This window comes from Ammospiza caudacuta, chromosome 8, assembly GCF_027887145.1.
Source record: "Ammospiza caudacuta isolate bAmmCau1 chromosome 8, bAmmCau1.pri, whole genome shotgun sequence".
Lineage (NCBI taxonomy): Eukaryota > Metazoa > Chordata > Aves > Passeriformes > Passerellidae > Ammospiza > Ammospiza caudacuta.
This window is the reverse complement of record NC_080600.1, coordinates 13,546,408-13,570,692: the sequence shown is the minus strand read 5'-3', so window position 1 is coordinate 13,570,692 and position 24,285 is coordinate 13,546,408. Positions and strand designations below refer to the sequence as shown.

Here is a 24,285-nt window from a genome sequence, read left to right as displayed (position 1 = left end):
CAACCCATGCCCAGAGCAGAATGGGTGTGTGCTTGTAGCACATGGACATCTAAGGTCTTAGTACTGGGTGAATGCCTCTCCATCCAGGACCAGGCAGGAGCAGGAGGAGCTGCAGGATGGTCCATGCTGTGGCTGAGCACAGAGCAGTCCTGGACAAGTAGGGAGAGTGTCTCAAACCCAGCATTCAGAAAACCTTTGCTGGATTAACCTGTGGAGCACACAAGAGATGGAAACCATTTGGTAGATCTCTGCATCATGGTTCTACTCCCTTCAGGCAATGTCCACTTGAGAAGAAATATTGAATACTTGGTTATTATAGCTGTTGTCTTCGTGATGATGTAGGAAAAGACTGACAAATTAATTTTCAAATAAGCATTGGATTTCATATTTTCAGAGTTTTTTAAATCATTAAATAGTTTAAAAGAGACTTAATATTTCTGGTCTTTCTTTTAGGGACCTCCAGGCTCACAAGGTCCACGAGGAGAACGAGGACCAAAGGGAAGACCTGTAAGTTATTAAATATCTCAGAAATAAAGTACCTGAAGCAACTTCAAAAGATTAAATGGCTTTAAACTGTCTCTGTGTCTTCTAGAGTTACCAAAACTGTCCTCGTATTTTCCAGGAATCAGGTAACGAAGAGGAAAACATTTGTACTTCATCATTGCTGGGGTAGATTGAAACCTGAATATTTTGAGAAATGGACAGAGGTTTAGCAGTAATTCCTCCACAGCCATACTTTCTCAACAAACATTCTCAGACAGAACTAGAACATCACATTCCCTTGATTAGGACTCGATGGCTGCTTGCTGGTGACTGCTGTGCAGCAGAAGCAGTGTGAGCTGTGTGGCTCAGAGCACTGCAGAAAGCTCAGAAGTTAGCAGGAGTTAATATGTGACTACATTTGTTGGTATGCTGGTGAATAATGTAACCAGGATTGCTCAGTGGAAATAAAGACTTCATAAGGGAATTTCAGTGTCTGCATGTGGAGAACCACAGAAAGGCCAAAAAGGAGTGCTTGAAAATACCCCAGATGACATATTCCTTTTCAAAAAGCTAGATTGAAGAACAGAAGCTGCTAAAAGCAGATTTGAGAGTCGAATCATTGTAATTTTAATGTGGATATTTTCCTACCCCTCAGGAGAGAGCAAGCCAATACTGAGATTAGGCATAGGCCTAACCCAGACTCCCTTGCCCTGTTTCCAGCGTGTGCCTGTTGTCTGGAGGTGGCAATGACATTGTTAATGCAGTGCAGGAAATGTGCAGCCTCTTTGAGATGCTTGCCAAGCCACTGCTGCTCTTCAGATCTCCAGAAGACATTTGTCAGAAGTATGAGTATCAAAATGCTTAATAGAACTCTGGGAGTCCTTGTGCAGTCTTGGGGTGCACAGAGAAATCTTGACTTGTGTTTTTTGAATGAGGCTGTGTCTGATGTGCTTTCCTAATGTGCAGTATTGCCAATGAGATTCTAAATAAATTCTGATTCCCTGCCATGCATACCTTTTTTTCTCTAGAGAGTGGTGTCCACAAGCACCTAAAATCCCAAAAGGCTGTAAATGGCTTTGAGTCCTTTTGACACAGGTTATTATTCAGCTTTCAAGGAATAACACAGGATCATCAAGCAGTCATCTTCTTTGCAAAGTTCCATCATAGGTTCTGATGAGCTGTGTGTATGCCAGAGTGTGGGTCTGAGACCAAGAGCACTGAGACAGACTGTTAGTGCAGGGGTTTATTTTTACTTGTGGAAAATAAATGTTAGCTCACACCTGCAGTTTATATTATGAAAAAAACCCCTCATGGAGCAGATAATCTTGTACAGACTGCTCTTGTAAAATTAATCTGGTTAAATACGTTACTGACTGGGGACGTTGCTAGTGCACTAAGCACATTTCCAAGCTGTTTGTTTATTTCTTCAGATTGTTTTTCGTTGTTCTTTAAAGTCAGGCTCCTGCTGACTAGTGAGCAGAAAGAACTCAACCTTGCTGTGGATCTCCACCTTTTACAAAAGCAGGACCCTTGGATGTAAAAGGATTCAGAAATATTAGCATACTTTTTACACCAGATTCTTTGTTAGTGTAACAGTGAAAGACAGCTAGGGAATAGTATGGCTGCATTTTCAGAATGCATCTAGGGAGGGGGAGCTTTGGACCATGATGACATTTTAGTTGTTAACAAATGGTCTTTTGAGGACAGAAAATAAACTTGGACATCCTCAGACTCATTCATATGTTTTTCTTTCCATGTGGATTTACACTCAATTTTACTTGCAGTAGCAGTTTAAGTAAATAGAAATTTGGGAGTGTCCTACCGTGAGCTTCTTTTTCCTTTTATTTTATTACAAGCAAAACCTTTAATTGTTTCCTGACCAGCAGCAGCGATGGAACAGAATGAGATAATTGTGTTTAAAGGGTGCCACCTCGTGGCATTTGTGAGAATATTTTTCCTTTTTCCTCTTCAATTTTTTTTTTTAAACCTCATTGACTTTCAACTAGTGAAAGAAAATGAAAGGGCTTTTTTCTATACCTATGAATATATAAATGGTGCAAAATAAATAAAATTATAATCAATGTTTTATTAAAAACCCACCAAACTGGTTATATACCACTAGTTACTTACTTTTTGAGGTAAGTAGTTGCATTTTTGCTCTTGAAACACCTTGAGTTTTGGTGACTAAAAAGTAGGTCCTTTTGTAAAAAGAATTTTAAAAAGGCTTTTTTATCTATTAGATTTTGTTAAGGTGTTTTGTGTGGGTATTGAAAATCAGCAAAGACATAGACTTGCCAAATTCTTTATAGCCAGCTGTGGTTTTGTAGGTTTTTTTCTCTAATGCTTAGCTTTGTTTTCTTTTTGTTTTGAGAACAAACAAATAAGGTATCTCATTCTTTTCCTCCTTGGGACAGTAAGGACTTTTAGGTTTGGCAGTGTGAACTTGTGTTTATAATAGATACATTTAAGAATGAAGTTTTGTGCTGAAACCTTCTCTTCCATCCAACATGCACAGACCTTCTCATTTGTTCAGAATACTATCTATTCACTGCTCCTTCTGTGAGCCATACTAGTTCAAACCTTACCACTTGAGACATAAATTCCACTGAAATGTGTTGCAGACACAGTCCTCACCTCATGGAAATTCTGGCAATCTGATTGTTAATTGTGTTTGAAAAGATGACTCAGTGAGCCAGGCTTTTAAAATTTTATGTTCGAGGATCCTTAAAATGGCAGAGCTCATTACATAGTTTAAAACTTTTCCTTGCCTTGGTCAAGAATTTTATTCTAATGAAGAAGAGTAGTAACAAGCACTTTAAAGTCTGTATTTATGACTGAAGCATGTCTATATCGATCCTATTACTACTCATTTTGTTCAGCTAATGTTTTATTAGCTGCCTACATATTTAATTTTAGTTCTTATACGAGCTGAGTGCAGTTTAGGAATTAAAAGTGGGAGACACATTAAAATGAGAGCTACAGGATGGGCTCTAACCTATTCTGTAAATACTGGCTAGAGGTGACTTCAACACCAGGTAACTTTCCTTGCATATCTGGCATTACAACTGTGATGAGAATTCAACAGTGCTATGAACTGGCGAAACCATTCATGATGTCAAGTAGGCTTTAAAAATCCAGCATAACTCTCGAGTTTCTTAAGCCTCTATGTATATTTACACTTACCTGAGGTGTACTCATTTTAGAAGTGAATTAACTTCATTCTATACAGGGAGCAAAGCCAAAACTTTTTCAGGAATAATATACTCTAGAGTGGAATGATCGAAAGCCTGAGTTTCTAAAAAACCCTGTGATAGAAATTACTACAGTTTACTTCAGTGTTTAATTCATGATAAATTTCAGTCAGTGCTTCTGATCTGAAGGTGGGAAGAGAGCTTAGGGATGTTGTTTTTTTGAAGATCTTTCTGTAGAAATGCAGATTTATCCCAAAGAGGCAGGTGTTTGCCTGTTACAATGATTTCAGTGAATACCTTTGCACACTACTGGCATTCCTGATTTTCTTTATAGGGTCCTCGTGGTCCTCAAGGGATTGATGGGGAACCTGGTATCCCTGGCCAGCCTGGTGACCCTGGTCCTCCAGGGCATCCCACTCACCCAGGACCAGATGGAATAAGCAGGGTAAGTTTACATTTGCTGTAGCTCAAAGTGAAGTGTTAGACCAGATCCATGTGATATAAATGGTGACTTGCCTTTGGTTCTGTGACCATGAAATGCTGTGCCCACACTTCTGTCTGCCAGTCATGAGGGGCAGTAAATTCTGCCAAAAACTGGGACAAGCTCAATGTGAGAAGCATGGGAAAGGATGCACCTTTCACAGCCGGTTTAGCATCTAGCAAAGCCAAACTGCCCTAATCTAGAACCACTACAAGGGTTCTTCTACTTCCACCATCCAAGGCATCTGAGCAATAATACAGAGGAAATGAGTGCACCAAATTAGGAACATAGAAAAGTGAAAATTAAGATAAATGAATTAGAAATAACTAATGAGAGAAACTGAAATGTGATTGATAATACTTCTTGCTGGAAATATTCAGACAAACACTGAGAAGATTGAGAAATTGTGAAAGAAGTCCTAACCAGCCTCATAGATACAGATAAGGTATTCTGCAAAACTTTTTTCTCCTCCTCCCTCTATTGGATACTAATTATGGTTGATAATTAAATACATATTTGACTTTATCAAGTGTAATCAGTTACACATTTATTGCTGTTTTGACGCCTGTTATGATTCTCATTCCATTGTTCCTGAGATGTTACTGAAAACAATAGTAATAGTGACAAAAATCTGCAATATTCATGTTAGGCCAATAGCTTGCAACTTTGGGCAGCATTTCATGACCTAGACACATTTCCCAGCAGTTCTGAGTCCAGCAGACTCAGCCCAAGTAAATATCTGCAGCACACAGGAATCTCTTAGAATCACAGAAGCACCATAATGGATGCTAGGCTGTTATCCTACATAGAATTCCACAGAAAATATGGAAGAAAGGTGTGGCTGGAAATCTAAGACCTTTTTTGTTTGTATTCCTGTCTCTGACCTCAGGCAATCTCCAAACTTTAGAAAATGTGTTTGGGGACCAATCTAATGAAGAACTAACTGTAAATGTTGGGAGATTTGAATCTACATTTGAGCTGTTGCTAGTTCTCAGCCCCTGTAAGCTCTGGCCTGCTGTGAATGAGGCTCTGGCTCTGAATGAAGCAAAATAAAACTCTTGATTTCAACTATTTGCTTGCATAAGAAGGAGGACACCGAAGTTTCTCCCTTCTCTAGCTCATTGGTCTCTGTTAATTGATAGGAACAGCAGTGGCTTTCAGCTTTGCTGGATAAGGCCAAGATGTTAAAAGATTCTAATTTGTCATCATGCAATCAGTTACATTTCCATTTATCTTAAGATATTTCTGAACTTGAAGCATGAAAAGTGAAAAAAAGGGAAGCCTTAGAAGACATGAAGGAATATGGCAGTTTTGGTCTAGATTTGTAAGTCATGAAAAAACGTAATTAATTTAGTGAGAGGCTTTCCTCTTTTTTGGTCATTTTATACTTGTTTAATATTAAAGTGGAAATAGAATAATAATCATAAATCTTTGAAGCTTTAAACACCTGAAATTTACAGGAGAGACAAATTTTGGTTTAGTATTTAAAACCAGGATTGACCTGTTATCACTGCAAAAGCAAGGTAAAGGATGAAGATGTGATTGCATGGATTTTTGCCTTACAAACCATCACAATGACTTACAGTTAAAATCACCCATCTTATTTTTCCAGCCCTTTTCAGCTCAGATGGCAGGACTGGATGAGAAGTCTGGACTCGGTAGTCAGATGGGACTGATGCCTGGTGCAGTGGTAAGACCACATTAGCCCTGTACTGTAAGAGATGCTGGAAGTGGAGTGCATGTCCAAAAAGCGAAAAGGGAATTCATCCTCTACAGCTACCTGACCCGCTTGAACCTGGATGTACAATATATTCTAGTAGAGTTTTGCACAGTACCTGGGGAACAAAAGTGTTTTTCTGTTAAATTTAGTAGCTACTAACAGTAAGGTGCAGGAGAAAAAACCAGCTCATTGCAGAGTGACCTGAAGTTATCAGGTATAACACAAAGCAGAATAAGCAAATATGTATCTTCTTTTCACATGTGACATCAAATCAGGGTTTTTTTGGTAATAACTAAAAAAAACTACATTCAAAACCAACTGTTAACTCAAATCTGTGCTTTGTTGTTTCAAGACAGACTTCCTGTCTCCCCAGTGGGCCCAGATTTTGCACTGGCATCCCTCTATTTAGATATGCTCTTTACTTTGAGTGCCCTGGGGGCTTAAGGGTGACACTGAAATTTTCTGTTGTCTGTGAGAGCTGTTTCACCACCCTAAGTTATCTCTTCTGGAACTCTTGTGGTTGTTTCTTAATAACACCTCTCTTCACATTTGATATCTTGGAAATACTGGTACCCTCTTTGCTGATATTTTTAACATCCATTCTGAAGGAAACCATCCTTTAGTGATTGTACTGCCCATGAGTTTGCCCACCTGAATCTTATCCAAGCCCCTACTAGTAGCTCAAAATCAGTTCCAATGCCATATGAAAGGTTCCAAAGATAATTTGATACTTTACCTTGGGACTAACTTTTGCAGTGATTGCTTCAAAGAACTTTATGATGAATGTCTCTCTTCAGTGAATTTGCTTTATGAACATAAATTGGTTTGTTCCACAAGTCTACCCTCCTTTGTTCCTTTCATTGTTTTGCTTAATCTTTTCACTCAGTTTTTCTCAAGGTGTTGCATCTCTTGTACTGCCTCTTCTCATTCTCAAATATGATTAAATTTAATGTTAATATATCTATGGCCTTACATATAGTCTGCTAAAGTTGGTTGGCACTCGCTCTTTGGCATGTTATATGACATTCTTTTTTCATTCCTTTGTAAACTGGGTAACTGACAGCTGAAGGAATGTTTTTTTTCTAATGTTCATTAGCTTTTTTTTTAATGGTCCATTGATAACTCTTCTACATTTGCTTTTTAAAAGTTAGTAAAAAAATATTGAATTTTAAAGGACATAAGTCTCGAATTTCTGTCAAAATGAGTGGTTGTCTGTTATAGATATTTTTTTATTCCTAGAACCAAGATAATTACTTTAAAAAGTAAGATAATATTTTTTTTACAAGTTAGAATTGGTTTGAGATTGTTCCTAAAAGTACCATGGCATTTTCTAAGGGACAATCTGAGTTTTGTGTAACTAACCACAATGATTTAGAAAGCTCTTTTGGTGGTTTGTATGATACATTTAAACACATCCTTTCATTACTGCCTTTCAGCTTGACTGAGAACAAGAAGATTAATTTATTTTGTCATTGATTCCATTATGAGATTCATCTGAGTAAGGACATTCCCTTCAAGTGAAGACTATTCCCCTCAACTCTTATTTCGTTACTACATTTTTTTCATGGAGTTGGACAGACAGTTTGGGTATTGTGATTCCAGAGACTGGGAGGTTGGAGGAAGCAGCCAAGTCCATATTTTCAGCTGCTAATGAAATTACACTCCTGTGGCTTTTGGACTTTGAAGATTTCATTCAACATCTGTTTGTGTTTCATAACGCCAATTTTCTGAGTAGAAACCTTTCAGGCTGTAGAAATGCTGGTGGTGACTATCAGGCCATTTTGCCCTTTGTAGGGTGAATCTTGCTTGGGAAAGGTTGTTTTCCAGTGTGTAACAAGTTGTGTGTTCAACAGGGTCCAGTGGGTCCAAGAGGTCCTCAGGGTCTCCAAGGAAAACAAGTGAGTGCTTCACCTGAGGGGATTAAATTGGCCAGAGCTGAAGGCAGAGCTCATGGTGAGGGGGGTTTGTGCATCTCTGGGGCAGTGTCCATTCTCAGTGACTTGTGGCTGAGTGCACCTTCATCCAGAAGAGAATTTAAAAAAGGGCTCTGCTCCAGATGGACACTATACACAGGAATGGGCTCCAAAAGAACAGTTTATTAGATCTTTAACAGGGTTTAACCCAACTAGTTTTTTTAATGAGTGAGCAGCAATGAAAATGGAGACTGTTCTTGTTTCATTATTGGCATGGTGTTAAGTTTCCAGTGGGGTTTGTGTATGGCACAAGATTTATCTACAGCTTGAGGGGTTTTAGTATCCAACTTTCACTCCTATGGAAATGTGAACTGGTTCTGAATTAGAATCCAGACTCTCAGCCATAGGCTGTGATTTTCCTGCTCATGGATTTTAAACTATATTCTTATAATTGCTTTTGGAATTTGTAACTGTATTAATCTTTGGTTAATTTTAGGGTGGTGCTGGTCCCACAGGCCCACCTGGTGAACCTGGAGATCCAGGACCTATGGTAAGACCAATAAATGCAAACATTTCTACAACAGAATTGCAAATATGCTATACTTTTTAATTTCAGAACAGAATTTTTGTCATGTTGTTTCAGCTGTAACTATTAAGTAACTTCAGTGAAGAGTTGTGGTGTTCAAAGCATGTTGTCATGGATCAGTGAATTTGAGATTTTTTGAATGTGAATAGCAATGATTATATTAAAAACAATCATTCTCACTTTTCTACCACAGGCCTGAGAACGGTTAGGCACTGGTAAAACCAGACCTGATAGTGTAACTTACACAAAGGATGATGAAAATTTTTTTGAGTACATAAAATGATTCAAAAGTAAAAGCAAGACCCAGAGATTTGAAGCAAACAGCAACTGTGTTTTTTAATGTTTTGGGGTTTTCTCCTAAAGAATCCATCCTGTATTTTCTTATAATACAATGCAGGTTTTCTAGGGTCAGGATGGTTAGAAAGAGCACCACAAAGCTGAGCAAATGTGCTTAGGCATAAAATCTTCCTTTTTCTACATATGGTTTTGTAAAACCAGACTTTAAAATGGAGTAAATAGATATTTAAATGACGGCTAAACTGACTTCTCAACAACTACATTTATTTCCTAGGGGCCAGTTGGTTCTCGTGGACCAGAGGGACCTCCAGGCAAACCTGGTGAAGATGTAAGTTTGTTATTCTTTGTATCTTGTTTTATTTTTAATAAAACAAACATTGGCATCTGTGAGGCAGTGACTAACCAGCAGATGTGCCTGTGCTAACTACTATTGTCTGCTTTCCTTTGTAATTGTACTCATTAAATCCAGCATCTCAGCTGTTAATCTTGGCAACCATTTCCCAACCCCTCCTTTCTTTTCCTTATGTGTCATCATCATACCTAAAGTCTAGCACCATCTCTATTTCTTGCCTCACTAAGTTCTTAACTGAGATAATCTTTCTTGAAATCAAACTTCAAAATAAATCACAGGGAGTCACTTGGAGGCATCTCCTTTTTTTTGGGATTGCATGTTGGGTTAGAAGAGCTGTAATGGCAGCACACACGTGTGTCCGGATAAGATTTTAGTATTTAATTTATTTTTTAAATTATAATTGATTATGTTCCTAACTGATTTTTTCTTTATCCATGTATGCATACATATATATGTAAAATGTATGTTTTCTATATATTATATGGGTGTATATGTACTGCTCAACAGTAGCCCAAGACCTTACTGGTGGGTGTATGTTAGTAGTTTGCAAATCACACAAAATCCATCTAACTGTAATTTATAGCTTGGAAATTAGTTAGAAAACTGCAGATGCCATTTTATTATAGAAATTAATTGTGTAACAGCTACCTCCCCATTAAACTGTACAAGGTTAAGACTCCTTGGCAATAGTTAACTCTCAGTGCAGGGAAGTCAAATCTTGACACTGCTCTAAGAACTTCCCCCATTTCCTTTGTTTGGGTGTCTTTAATTGCATTTGTGAAGCCCTTTGCCTTCTCTCTGACCTGAAATTATTTTTTTGAAGCCTTTCATATTCCTGCTTTCTGGTGTCCTGGGTTTATTTGAACTGACTGATGCATGTAAAGGAATATTTGGCTGTGACTCTGGTGGGCTTTGATTATTGTTCAAAATATACTTGTTGATTTCACCATATTGTTTTTCCTATTGCAATACACAGAAAATAGTCACTGTCCTAGAATTTATACATGTATTAAAACATTTAAACAGAAAGAGAGTCACAAGCTACAAAGCAGGTAGTTTTAAATTGCTGTTCCAGTGGGAAATAACAGCAATTTGATGTTCTGTGTGAAGATGACAGAAAGTTGACTCATTAATTCCCAGGAAAACCAGGTGGCAGCACCATGTCCTGATGACTGGGATGCATTGTGGGTTCAGCCTTCAGTTTTCCCAGTTCTTGGTTAAAAACCCTTTGTGAGTTAATGTGTCTAATATTCATTTGCTAGGCACATATGCAGTTGATTTATGTCACTGACATTGTTACAGCAAAGAGAGTGCATAATACTGATGTGAATGTCCTCATTTGTTTGAGTGGAAGAATGATACACAAAGTCCATTTTCAAATCTCCTTTTTTAATGTGTTCCTTTTCTCTTTCCTTAGGGTGAACCTGGTAGACCAGGACAAACCGGTGAGCCTGGATTTCCAGGATCTCCAGTAAGAGCATGATAATTGAAATTTTAGCAGAGTAATCATTTGTCATCATATGATACTTGTTCCTTATTGCTTCATCCTGATGTGACTCATCAGTATTGCTTTTAATTATCAGTGCAAAGTTCTGCCATTCAGTATCTGAAGTCCTTAGCTCACTCCTAAGCTCCAGGCTGGTGTTTGCTTTGTTGCTGAGTGGATAACTGTTGTTGTCTGAGATTTCTGCTCTAAATTCATCCATGTATGATTTGTATGAATTGCCAATATTCTGACACAAGGCACTTCTGTTAGCTTTTCCAGAGAAATTTGGTAGGAAGCTAATTGCAAGAGAGCTTTGGTTTAGTTGCTAAATATGTTTTGGTAGCAGTTGTTTATCATGTTTCTGGACTGACATAGTATGAAAGAAAGAACAGGTACAGATTGCAGGTCGAAGTTTCTAGTTCATTTTAAGTGTTTGCTCTGAATTTTGATCTCAGCCTAATTAATGTTTGTCCATATTAACCCTCAAAACTTGACCTGCCACTCATTTTATTTCATTATTTTGGTGAAATTTGAACTTTGATCACACAACAATATAAATGATGAAGCTTTTAATATCAGTGAAAATATGTATCATGCTGAGAATAACTTCAAGGCTGTATCATCTGTGAGCTGCTCAAATGCTGTTCCTCACTATGATGAAGGTGAAGGAGTGTTAGCAATATTAGTATTGCTGCTGCCCTTATCCCTGTTAATACCATGATTGCTGGGTTTATCTGCAGAATCAGGATTATATTTGTGGTTTTTTTTTTCCTACCTAGGGCCCTCGAGGCTTTCCTGGTGCTCCTGGTCTCCCAGGTCTCAAGGGTCACCGGGTAAGAGACAAGGTTTCCCTCTGATATAGATGATATTTTCTGGCACTTTCAGAATGAAGATTTTTCTTTGTATCTGTGCAGAATTTGCCTACACTACAGACGAGGCAGCTGTAGCAGAAATACTGGCATTTGAGAGAAAGGGGACCTTGCAGAAAATCAGTACAATTCCCCTTTAAGCTGACCTTTGTATTACATGCTCCAGTGCTTTTTTACTCTATTTCAAATGTTCTGGGAATCTGGAAGAAGCTTGCATGAGCCCTGCCAAGCTTCAGGAGGCGCAAACCTGACAGTTCTCTCACTTTGTTGGCAAGTCTTACATTAGGGTGGGGAACTTGAGAGGTGGATATGTTTGCAACATGGAGTGATTACAAATTACCAAGTTTTCTGGCCAGAATTTTACTTCAGGGAGGAATAAATTGGTTTCCTATGGCTCAGAGACTCCTCCTTGTTGTTTTAGGATTTTTTTTAAAAAACTTTTTTGTTTTTAAAAGGAAACCAAATCCAGGGAAATGTACCTTTTACAAATGGTTTCCATTTAGGAAATGTTTAAAAACTTTTATTCCATCTGGTTTTTTTCTTCTTTATCTTTTCTTTTCTTACTCTTACCACCTCAGATCCATTCTTAATACTTTAATATCAAGTTACTTTAGCAATAATAGTGGGACCGCTCTCTATGTGTACATATATAAATACAATTTCTTTATATTTTTATAACTCACAGGGATTGAAAGGCCTTGATGGTCCAAAAGGTGAAATTGGAGCAGCTGGAGCAAAGGTATGTTTATGGCCAAAACAAATAAATGATTAAGCATGTTTTGTGTAATACCAAAATCCTGAAAGGCAGGAGATCTTTTGAACACAGCTTTGTACCCTCTCTGACCTTTATGTGGGGGATAGAATTCAAAGGTGCCAGTCCCAGCTGCAGCTGGGGCTGCTTTAGGCCTGTGAGGGGTCACTGGGTGAGCTGAGTGCTCCATTTGTGACATGTGTGTAACACTGAAGAGCAGAGTCTGTTAACAAAGGGCCCATGCACATCTTGCAGTTCTCCACTTGGACAGTTCATGGTTCTTGTTGGCTCTATGGGACCAAGTTGAACTTTTTTTAATATAACCAAATAAAATAATGCATAACTAAAACCTGACTCTCCTCTTTTAAATTGTGATAGATTGGCTTAAAAGAAACAGGCATTGGAGGGGAGATGTATTGTAATCAAACAGACTGTTTTATTAGTTTATTCTCAGAATTTTTGATCTCCATTGGCACTGCACCACTCTTACAACTTCAGATCAAAGCAGTGGTAACACAGGATAGCCAGCTGGAGTCAGTCCTTTCAAGATAGGTTAAAAGATGTTTTAAAGGAGAATAGAACACTTTTTTCAGGCTTTTCCACTTTCATCAGTTCTGACGCTGAAACATTTTTGGCCTGGCATAGGTGATAATTGAATGTGGGAGAGAATTATTCCTTTAGATTAAAAAAGTAGTAAATGAAGTGAATCTTCCCAAAATCTAAATTTAAGTGTGAGATTAGTAGTTAAGGAGAGTTTGTGTAAGAAAAGACTTCTTTCCTAATATTGCCTACCACTTTCTGTGGAGGCAACAACAGCAGCAGTTTTGGCAGAGAACACATAAACACTGAGAACACATAAAGATGGCATTTCCATCAGAGTGGGGAGCAGTGTCCTTACCAGGTGTGATGCACACAGGTACCTGTGCAAAGCTGCCCCTGAGGTCCAACATAAGCACAGAGGACAGGGGTAGATGTGACTCAATTTTCCTTTAACCCATTTCTCTAATAATTTCATTTCTTTTTCTAGGGAGAGTCTGGACCAACGGGAGCCATGGGTCCAACAGGTCCTCTAGTGAGTGTCACATGCATTGGGTGTTGCAGTAGTGATTGTCAATACTACTGCCAGTGGGAATTGCAGGGCTTTGATATTTGTATTTGAGCTCGTGGAGCTGAACTTCATCTTCATGAAGGCTTGGTTTCTGCTACTCTGACAGTGAATTTGGTCCACTGTACGCTGTTCCTCCCCTCCATTCACAGACATAGGTAATAATGGTAAATCAGAAGGCTCAGCAGAGAGTTGGCTGTAGGTGTGGTGATGGTTCCTAACTCACATAAGTGTAGGGTGATAGTGTTTTCTTTTGCATGTTGATGCCTCATATGGAGAGATTTCAACGTGAGAAATACTGGCTTGGGTTGCTCTGAGGTAGAACTGGAGTAATTTAGATCAGGAATGAACTGGCTAAGAAAACCATTGACAGAGGATTTTGGAGGTTATGGTGAGGATAAGTATGCATGACCTGGAAGTGAAATGGAGAAACTTTTTTTTAGAATAATTTTCATTCACATGTGGTTTTGGACAACTGAATATGCATGGGTAGTGTTACATGACAAAAATTGACTCTCAGCAGTGCTCCTGGAAGTAAAGCTTCTTTCTGATATCAGATAATGGAATTTCTCTGTGAAGCACTATGTTGTGTGTAGAATGTAATATCCCTGAAGTGTAATCTAATTTGTGAATGAGATTTAGTGAAAGAAGTTACATTATTGTCACTGGTAAGTATATAAAGAATTTATTCTAATGTGTTTAAAACTGGAAATACTGTTGGAAGGGAAAAATAGAAATTACAGTTTATTAAATTTCCACTGGGCAAGCCTGTGAAGCTGTAAGGATTTTTATGAGCTGCTACTTCTTTTCTGCTATAGGACAAGATAAGTTACTCCTGCAGGGGTGAAAAAACCAACCCTTTTTTATTCTGACATGATGACTCCTGAATAATGCACTTTTTGTTCTTTCTTCAAGGGACCTAGGGGAATGCCAGGAGAAAGAGGACGAATTGGACCACAGGGTGCCCCTGTAAGTAGAATCTTCCTTCTCTCTTGTAATTCTTCTCTAGTTAAAGAGCCTGAAAGTGTTAGTTCATGTGACTTGCCAGTCACTGATGTTGTGAGCTCTGCCATCACTTAAGAAAGTTAAGGCTGAGCAGTTTTGTGGGGTGAGATCTATACCATAAACTTAAAAGTTAAAAACAGTTTTAAAATGAGAGTGGTAACTATATGGTAACTTCTCATAGCAGAGCTGCCCATGAGTGCAGATACCCTCACAGCATGATTTTCTGGGATACAAAAATGTCTTCTATGTTTCTGTTGGATTTCTTGTGAGAGATTCTTTTCAGCAAAAATTACTGAACGGGAAATAACGTTTCCATTTTGTCTGGAAAAAGGTTTACAATGAAAGTTAAGATTAAGTCTTTCAATTTAGATTTCTATTTAGATTAAATATAAAAATTTAATTTCAGATAATAAGGCTATCTTCTTTAAAATATTTTGATTTTCAGCAAAAAGAGAGATTATCCTTGACATAATATCATATTTGAATTAGAACTTTCATCTTGCTGCTTTTACATCCAGGGTCAAGTATTGTTTTTCTGGCATTTCTCCCCATGACTTTTATATGATCCACTTGTGTCATGTGCCCCATACAATGACACTCTCCAAATATTGTCCTTTCTGAAAATAGAGAAATCCATTAACTCAAATGGAAGCATAATTTCTTCCAGAAGTTTTCCATGCCAGTGTTTGGAGGAATGTGCAATCCATCATTTCTTCAATCACCTTAGTATATATACTTTTATCACAAATGCTGACAATAAATAATTAAAAAGTAGGTAGAGTTCTTACAAATGCTCTGTGTTTTTTATTTTCCTGTCTAGGGTGGACGTGGCCAGCATGGTATGCCTGGGAAGCCAGGCCCAATGGTAAGTGATTGGTTCTCAATCAACCACTTTTTCACTCTGTATTTCCACTTGCCTTTTGACACTCCCAGAAAAAAAGAAAAAAGTTGGCAGTTGCTGGTATCAGTTAAGTGCATCTGGAATTAATTATCTGAGAATGATTCCTTGTTCTACTCATTTTAGTTTTAGTGCTGCCCTCTGCAAAATTTTCCTCTGTAGTTTACTTCATCTAAAGGTTTTAATTTGCAGAGGAGTTGGCCATAGCCTCTCCTGGGGAGGTGATGCTCTGCTGCTCTTATGGAGCCCCTATGGTGGGGAGGAAAGTGCCTCAAGTGCATGCGCTGCAATATAAAGCGGTTCATAACTGAATGTTATCTTCCTTCACTTGCAAAGCTGGCAAATGAGGCTTGTTGTCAGCAAGAAGAAAGGCACTCACTGATAGCACAACTTGCTCCCTGCAATTGTTCCATTACCAGATGTGTAAAAGGTCCTTTTAATTAAGGACGGTCACTGTTTGAACTGAAGGACAGAGGCCTGTGTCTGAATGTCTGCCAAGCTGAGAAAGCCTGGCTTGCAGGGCTGTTGAAGTTCTCCCACCATGGCAGCAGGGCTGCAGAGGAAGATATGGCTGTTTACACTCACACTGTCAGTGTAGCAATGTTGGTTTTGATCCCACAGCTCAATCTCTCTGCATTTGCAGAATACATTTGTGTGAATTCACGAGTGGGGGATGTTTCTAACACACAGCTAATTTTGCGTTGCTTTTGTATGTGAAAAACTGGTGAAGTTTTTGTACTATTTGTGCAAGGCCAACTTCCACTTTAAAAATGTGGTATTTATGTTTGCTTTTTTTTCTGAAAGCATCACTTGTAGGTTATGGATAACAGCTTCTACCCATTGATATAGTCAGCCTTTACAATTTTGTGATGTTCAGCTTAGAAAAAACCAAAAACCAACAAACAAACATCCCAAAAGCACTGCACAAAAAAAAAAAACCCTCAAAACCCTAAACCACACCTGCTTGCAGTTAGAATTTCATTCTGTGCATACTCTTTATTTACTTGTGACAAAGTTCTGAGAAAACTTCATTTACCCGTGTCATCTTAATGAACAGACTGTTTTATTAAACACTTCATTAAGAAATAATTAACTGTAATAGAAGCTCAAATGATGAGTGTAGATGCCTAAAAGTTACACAACTCAATTATTTAGTGTATCATGAAGGAAAGGTTAGTTGTTAGGAAAACCTTTCAAACATAGAAAATATTCTTTTCAGTATTTAAACTATAAAGTTAAAGGAAGGTGGGTGGCAAGCTGTGAGGCTTTACATGAAGCTTGCAATTTTTCTTTGGCTTAAAATGTGAGCTCCGCTTCACTGGACATGATAAGTGGTTGGCTAACATTTTTGGAAAATCCCATCAAGTGTCACAAGGGAGATACTCGTCCTTAATGCACATGTTTCTCACTGGAGAAAGCGTTACTGAAATCTGTTGTTATTTGGGTCAGTGCAGTGGTACAGCTTAATCCTGGAACTCTTCCTGCAACAAGAGAGAGATTTGGCAGACTTTATTTGTGATCCAATAAACTGGGACATAGGTTTTCAAAAATATACTTGGTGAGCTGTTGCATCAGTTCTGTAGAAATCCAGTGCAAGGTCACAGCAGAAATGTTGTCTGTAATTAATGCTCAGTGGGACAGATTGTTCTGATTAAGTTTGTCAGGAGAACTTTATTAGATAGAACATTTTTTCTCAGCATGAATCATATTTTACAAAAAGACAGAAAATCAGGAAAAGATAAAAAGGAATTATCTGGGACCAGTGTTGCAGTGAGTATTGATAACCACTGTGTGCCGGCCTCCCAAGCCTTTGCAATACAGTAGAAAGTTCTCTTGAATGTCTTGTACACCACAAGAGACATTATGGAAATGGAAACATCTTTATCTCCCTAGCCCTGAAATTTTGATACAAGGTCTGTTTTTTACAGCTTTCAAGTGGATTTGCCTGTGAGTTTAGGAATCTTAATACTATAATTGTTCACCGTGAATTGTGTACATTGCAATTCAGGCATTAATAGGTGAATCAAGAGCTGTAGCTTTGCTGAAGTCAGCAAACACATTATTAAAGAACTGCACCATAATTCCATAAAATGTGTATGTATCTCTTAAAAACCTGATATTTATAGCTATTCTGGTTTTGTTATAACCAAATGTTTTATGACTAAAAAGTACAGGTAATTCTAGACCCATATTTACCCAGTGATAAGATACTAATCTGTGTGATCTAAATCACTGAATTACAGCTTTGTGTCTGTCTTTTCTAGGGACCACTTGGTATAACTGGATCTCCAGGTTTTCCTGGTATTCCTGGCATAAAGGTAAAAAAAAGGAGTGTCTTTTTAAAATGTCTAACAACACACAACTAAAAATGTGTACTAGACTGCACAGAGCTCAGGCTGACATGTGTACAGATCCCCAGGAGCTGTTGTCAAATCAGTCTTACTCAAGACCTTCAGACAGAAGATAAAACCCAAAGCCAAATGAAGCAATTGCAATTCACCACTGTTAAGATACTTTGCTTTCCCTTTTGCTCATGTCAAGGGGTGATTATATGATGACTGCCACGCTGTGCTTCAGGAATCTTGTCCAGAATATTCAAAGAATAGCAAGATACATTGCTAGAAGTGAGGTTGGGAGGGCAGGTCGAAGACAATATGGAGGCAGAACCTTCTAGTGCTGAAACTTCTAGTTTTGGCCAAGAACACTTTTTGGGATGGTCTAGACTGGTAAGAGGGAAATGCCTGAACCTCAACAGAGATGTGCAGTTCATCACAACAGAGCCAATTACAGGTACTCAGGTACTACCTTTGTGGCTTGGAGTGATTGGGCTGTGAGATGAAAAACTCTCTATGTGGCACTTCCCTCTCTTGCTTTGCAAGAAAGTCTTGGGTTTTTTTGTTTTGGGTTTTTTTTTGGTGTTTTTTTTTTTTTTTTTTTGCTTCTTAGCCTTGAGTCAATGTCTTCAGAGACAGAAAAGACAACTCATACCGCTTCCTTATAGTTCTTATACATGCCCTGCCTCCAGCTGTACCTCTTTGTCCCTTTACACTCCTAAAACCCTAAAACATGATAAGAAAATGTTATACAAGAAGAAACTCTCAATTGGTCAGGTAGCCAAGATCAGCAGATGTTTTTGTGTTGTTGTGAAGCTGGCAAGATTCATGACACTGTTTGGAAAAAAGTCTTAATAACAGTATCAACTTAATCATAGTGTCATAGAAGAGCAGGTTGGAATAGGACCTCTAGAATCATCTGCTCCAACTGCTCCAACCTTTCTTGGAAAAAGCACAGTCTAGACAAGAGGAGTGTACAGTTAAATGATAGCCCTTGTAGTGCATGTCATAAAATGTTTTAGTATGGCTCAGCATGATTTTACCTAAGGAAATATTTGAAAAAGCTGTCACATGATGAATCACTTAGAGCTTTTGAAAAGGAGAAGCTACCTTCAGTTAGATCATCAGATGATGTAAAATTGGAATAGTTGAACTCATAAAAGCTCAGCAGATTATATAACGAAGATGTGGACTTGTTTTATGATGATGTGATATTAGTAAGCATCAGTTCCAAAAGGCATATTTCCTATATAAAATTAAAATTCAAAGAAGATGCTGGGAGGAATTTTTTATCATCCAGTCTAATCTTACAGGGATTTAATTGTATTAATGTATGTACAGAAATTTAATGTAGTTTCTGTAACAGTGAGTTCATCTGTACTGTGCAAAAAAGAAAAAAACCAGCAAACCAAATCAACCAATCCCAGATATGTTGCCATATCTAAATCTTAACAGCCTTGCTGTTAATAAAGGTAGAAAAAACTTGTAAAATTACAGACACTTAGTGAGATTTTAGAGAGACAGGTCTGTTCTTGATCCTATTTGGACTCCTGGATAGTGCTGCTTTTCTGCAAAGTTTCCTTGTCTTGTATATATTAAGAAAAAATCCTGTCTATACTTTTAATGTTCTCATTCACCTAGAAGTAATAGAAGCAAAATTTGGTAAGCAAAATTTCATTTTAATGGTAATAAACTATTTGAAACATTAATTGTTTTCCTGTTATAAGCTTAGTATTCCTCTTGAATTACTTTATAGTGTTGCATTTTAGAGCAAAATAATCTGAAGTTGTCTTCTCATGTGGCATCCTAGGGTGAAGCAGGTCCAACAGGTCCTCGAGGTCCTGAAGGTCCTCAAGGACAAAGAGGTGAAACGGGTCCCCAGGGCCCAGCTGGGTCACAAGGTCTTCCTGTAAGTGCATTGAATTGAGTTCCTCAGGGGTCAGCTTGTGCCTGTTCACCTGTTTATGGGGATTTTTAGTGCCCTGACATAGTTTTACTCAAATGAGACCTCTTTTCCTTTTCTCAAGGAAAAGAGGTCTCATTCAATGGTTTTGTGCTTTTTTTATTGACAATACCTATTTGTTGTTTTATTACAAGTTGGAAAACTGAAAGCTGCACAATCTCAATACACTCTCAATCCTCAAAGAATTTAAAACTTAAGCTTAAACATAAGATCTTCAGCATTAAAAATTACATTAACTTGTATGCATTATTGCTCTTTTTAACATTTGCGTATGTTGCTACATTTATTTTATAGCCTTTATTTTCTGGTCTTGTAAAGTGGATAAAATAGCTATCTTCTCCTTTTGTGATTGATGCACATGTCATTAAAATGATTTCTAATGATTGGTACCTTATCTTTAGGGTGCTGAAGGGACAGATGGTTCCCCTGGTGCAAAGGGCCCTACTGTAAGTAATCATATTTCCTGTTGAAGAAACTGTGTAAGTTAATTTCTTCTATTTCCTTGTTTTGGTTGTGTTTCCTTACTGTGCTTCCTGTTTGTATTTGTAGGGATCCCCAGGCACTGGAGGCCCCCCTGGATTATCAGGCCCCCCTGGTTCCCCAGGCCCACAGGGCAGCACTGGCCCCCCCGGGATTCGAGGCCAGCCGGTAACGGGGTCTTTGTCCCTTTGGGAATTGTAGTGCCTGGCACGTGTCACTCCATGGAACTGAAGCAGGGATTAGCAGTGGGCTTCCTTAAATACAGCAGTAGCATACTCAGATCCTGTGAATCTGCTGTGTATCCAAAATACCACTGCTTTGAAAAAGAACTGTGTCTTTATAAACCTTGGAAAAGAGATTTATTTAAGTTTTATATTGATAGCATAATAAACAACCATAATGGTAAAGACAAACCATTATAAGCATCATATTATACTGCCTATAATTAGTCACTAAACTAGGAAATGTTTGTTTTATGGCATAATACAAAGTGATGAAGTGGTTTATGCAGACTTTTAACTTTCCTGGTGCTATTCATGTGTTTGTTTTCAGGGAGACCCTGGTGTCCCAGGTTTCAAGGGAGAAGCAGGACCCAAAGGTGAACCTGTAAGTCTCCATATGCTTTTTAAGATGAAGAGGAAACACAGAGGCTTATAACTGTAATTTTTGGGAGAAAACCAACTCTGCAGAGTTTGACTTGGTTTATCAACCAATCTTCAGCTTTTCTTTCTCACCAGTTTAATAGTCATGTATTATCTGACAAAAATATAGAGGTGAAGTAATAGTTTCTTTACCGCTGTCTTCTCCTTTGAAAATTTCTATTAGTCTCACTGAATTTTGACTCCTTTGCAGCTTGACAAAATACAAATTATTGTGGGTGATTATAAGAAGCAGTGTCCAGCCCATCTGCAGAATTACAGCTTATTAGCTTATAAACATTGTAAAAGAGAAAAGCAGATGGTGAAAAGCTGTTATTTTTAACTGGTCCAAGACCTAACTGTTTTCTTCTCTTTTATTTGGAAAAATGTTTATAGTGTCCAGAAGACAGTCTGTTTCAATATGCCTGAGAAATGGTGAGCTTAACGATGTTTTTTAAAATAACATTTTATTCTCACTAGGGCCCACAAGGTCCCCAGGGTCCTATTGGCCCCATAGGTGAAGAAGGGAAAAGAGGTCCTCGAGGTGATCCAGGGTCAGTAGGTCCACCAGGTCCTGTTGGAGAAAGGGTAAGAAATCTACAGGAATAATATGTCTTAAGAGATGCACTGCTAAGCTGAAAAACCTTTTGACCTCCTCATGGATGTTCTTACAGCTAGATTGTGGGTGTAGTCAAACCTTATTTTTCTAGCAGTAGTTACTACTGTGTATTGTATTTTTTTACACTGGATACTTTAATGTGGAGATTCAGTGCCTAGGGTAGTATAGTAGGAGAAAGGATGGAGATAGGACAAGTTCATTGCAGAATTTTTCCTACACCTGCACAACTGCCCTTCTTCGCTTTCAATGAGGCTGTTCACACAGAAGGAGCTGTCCAGCATGCATGAATGAGACACTGATATTTTTACCAGTCTTAAGTCATAAACTCATCCCTCACTCCCCAAGTTAAAGTACTGAAGTAAGAAAATTGTAAGGAAATGAACTGAATCTTCAATCCACAAATCTGGTCCTTTATTTGTAATAACCTATATAAAAATTAAGATAATTATCTCATACCTACTGCTTTTTCTAGGGTGCTCCTGGAAACCGTGGTTTCCCAGGTTCTGATGGCTTGCCTGGACCAAAGGTAAATTAAATAAAAGTGTCCATATTTTACTGTGGAGTTTGTTAAATCTTCATACATCCAGATATGTAAAAAGGAAGTGTTCCATTAAAAATGTCTGCTTCTGGGCAAACAGGCAGATCCAATTTACAAATGCTAAAAGGGGATCTGAATATTTTGAGACAAAAATTTTTTGGGAAAAGTCACTTTCAGTTCTCATGATGTTCAGCTGTGCTTGCTTGTCCCTGGCTTAAAGCTCCCTTGTTTTGAAATGTGCACAGTCAAGGATTGACCTGTTCTACTCCTATATTGCTTTATGTGTTACTGTGTAGGAGGGGGCTCTGTGAAAAATTGCCTATTCTTTCTGTGTGGTGTGATTTTCTAGACTTTGCCCTTAAAAAGATGGGTTTATCTGGCTTTCCTAACTGCTCTTACATTTCCAGGGAAATTGCTCACACAGGCATTTGACTAGTACTTCTGTAAATTCCTACCTTCTTAGTAAAAATATAGGGATTCTAAAATGCTTATATAAACTTGCTTGAAGGAGGAGAATTTTTTAAATAATAATTTTGGGGAGAAAAGATAATAATTAGAAAACTAATAATGGTAAAAATATTAATGATTTGTAACTTTGTTTGTAAAAATAGGTCCTTAATAGAAGATAATGTTTTATTTCACCTGCTCCTCTGTCACTGCTCTAGATGTTAACTAGTAGCTCAATTGTGTCTTTCTAGGGAGCCCAAGGAGAGCGTGGTCCAGCAGGATCTTCTGGACCTAAAGGAGGTCAGGGAGATCCTGGACGTCCTGGTGAGCCTGGCCTTCCAGGTGCAAGGGTAAGGGACTTGTAGCAGTACCCTATAAACTGTGGTACCTGTCATTTTCCAAAGGCAGCAGTGAATGCTGGGGAATTCAGAAGCTGTTCTGCAAGGGCAGACTGGTTTCAGTGGGGCTAAAGGCAAAGAGACCTGTCTTTATTTTCTGCTGATGGTGAGAAGCACAGGTTTTGTCTTAGAAAAAAGGAGAAATAGCCCTGATTGAGAACAGCTGATGCAAATGAAGGACATGTGTTTGTAAAGCACAGTTGCTACAGGTAACATGGATTGAAGGCCAACCTTCATTAAATTGTTGATTGATAACATGGAAGATTGAGTGGTACATATCACCTAGAGATTTTTTTTACCAGGAAAATTTTTGGAGGAAAATTCAAAATATCAGAAAAAGGGGATAAAGGGAGCAGTAAAATGTGATATAGTTCATGGCAGAAATAAAGATGAGCCTGTGAGAAGCTTAAGAGGTGTAAAGCAAGAAAGAATAGGAAGAAGAAAAATCAAAGACAGTGAGACATGAAACTGTAAAGTGAATAAAAAATTAAGACCTTTAACATGTAGAAGTTTGTGCTATAGCAGTAATCAAGCATTTCTTTGGGATTTTTTAATGTTTCTTGATTGTTATAGAATTATAGACCAAACCCTAACACCAGTACTGTTCCTGCTTTTAGGGTTTGACAGGAAATCCAGGTGTTCAAGGCCCTGAAGGAAAACTTGGCCCCTTGGTAAGTGACAAAAATTAGTCTTTTCAGTTTATGTCACAGTAATTCAAAGGTCCTACCTCACTGAAATTGCCTTTATTAACCTGAGTTTTCTTTATTTATTAAGGCTCTTCTTCTCTTTTGTTAGTTCACTTTACATTCCTAACTTCAAAATTAGTACCAATAACATTTGTTTAGTTTTGTCTGTATCACAGTGTCTCTTGCTTACCTGCTGCTCCATCATTGTTAAATGTTTGAACTAAATATTTTCCTAGTTGAAGCTTTGGACATATTTTCCTAGTTGATGCATGGACACAGTAAATTATTTTTTACATGATTCAGTTCTAGTAATTGCATAGCATTTGGTTAAATCCAGCAGTATGGCTATTGCTGTGTCTGCTGTAAAGACATTTTGACTGATAAGTGAAGCCCCAAGCCAGGTTAATGTTATTTTCTTTATATATACAAGCATTTTCTTGGGATTAATACATTCATATGAATAAATATGAATAAATATATTTAGAATTTAATGTGGAAAATGCTTTATCTCTGCAGGGTGCTCCTGGGGAAGATGGACGTCCAGGCCCAGCAGGTTCCATAGGAATCAGAGGCCAGCCAGGCAGCATGGGCCTTCCTGGGCCCAAGGGTGGTAGTGTGAGTATGGCAATCCCTTTTTGACTTGAACCATTTCTGTATATTTTATGGGTGAAAAATATCTAAACATGGTCATTTTTATTTCTGCAATTTAGGGTGATCCTGGAAAGCCTGGAGAAGCAGGCAATGCAGGAGTCCCAGGACAGAGAGTGAGTGTGGCTGTTATTTGCAGTGGTTATGGAAAATGGTGTTTTTCTGTTATGTGTGTTCACTACACAAGATTTCTTCCCCTGTCATTTTAATGTAGGGAGCCCCTGGCAAAGATGGTGAAGTTGGCCCTTCTGGTCCTGTTGGCCCACCAGTAAGTCAGTTTTTACCTCTCTGCCTGCCTGCCTGCCTGCCTGGTACTCCATCTACTCACTCCTCTTTTGACTTCTATTCTTATCAATCTTCATGCCAGTTGTTGATTCCAAGCAAAATATTCCAAGAAC

General features: G+C 38.2%; 1 protein-coding gene across 2 annotated transcripts in view; it reads left to right on the top strand.

The window, feature by feature from the left end:
* The window catches only part of COL5A2 (collagen type V alpha 2 chain), a 97,034-nt gene that overhangs the window by 53,598 nt on the left and 19,151 nt on the right, over positions 1-24,285 (top strand). For both annotated transcript variants that reach the window (XM_058809881.1, XM_058809880.1), the window contains exons 6-29: positions 454-507; positions 4,009-4,119; positions 5,768-5,845; positions 7,729-7,773; positions 8,285-8,338; positions 8,946-8,999; positions 10,441-10,494; positions 11,289-11,342; positions 12,064-12,117; positions 13,157-13,201; positions 14,150-14,203; positions 15,060-15,104; positions 17,402-17,455; positions 19,281-19,379; positions 19,835-19,879; positions 19,983-20,081; positions 20,466-20,519; positions 21,032-21,139; positions 21,643-21,696; positions 22,407-22,505; positions 23,171-23,224; positions 23,756-23,854; positions 23,950-24,003; positions 24,102-24,155. In XM_058809881.1, coding sequence (XP_058665864.1) covers positions 454-507; positions 4,009-4,119; positions 5,768-5,845; positions 7,729-7,773; positions 8,285-8,338; positions 8,946-8,999; positions 10,441-10,494; positions 11,289-11,342; positions 12,064-12,117; positions 13,157-13,201; positions 14,150-14,203; positions 15,060-15,104; positions 17,402-17,455; positions 19,281-19,379; positions 19,835-19,879; positions 19,983-20,081; positions 20,466-20,519; positions 21,032-21,139; positions 21,643-21,696; positions 22,407-22,505; positions 23,171-23,224; positions 23,756-23,854; positions 23,950-24,003; positions 24,102-24,155 — 1,575 coding nt within the window. The remainder of the gene's footprint in view (positions 1-453; positions 508-4,008; positions 4,120-5,767; positions 5,846-7,728; positions 7,774-8,284; positions 8,339-8,945; positions 9,000-10,440; positions 10,495-11,288; positions 11,343-12,063; positions 12,118-13,156; positions 13,202-14,149; positions 14,204-15,059; positions 15,105-17,401; positions 17,456-19,280; positions 19,380-19,834; positions 19,880-19,982; positions 20,082-20,465; positions 20,520-21,031; positions 21,140-21,642; positions 21,697-22,406; positions 22,506-23,170; positions 23,225-23,755; positions 23,855-23,949; positions 24,004-24,101; positions 24,156-24,285) is intronic.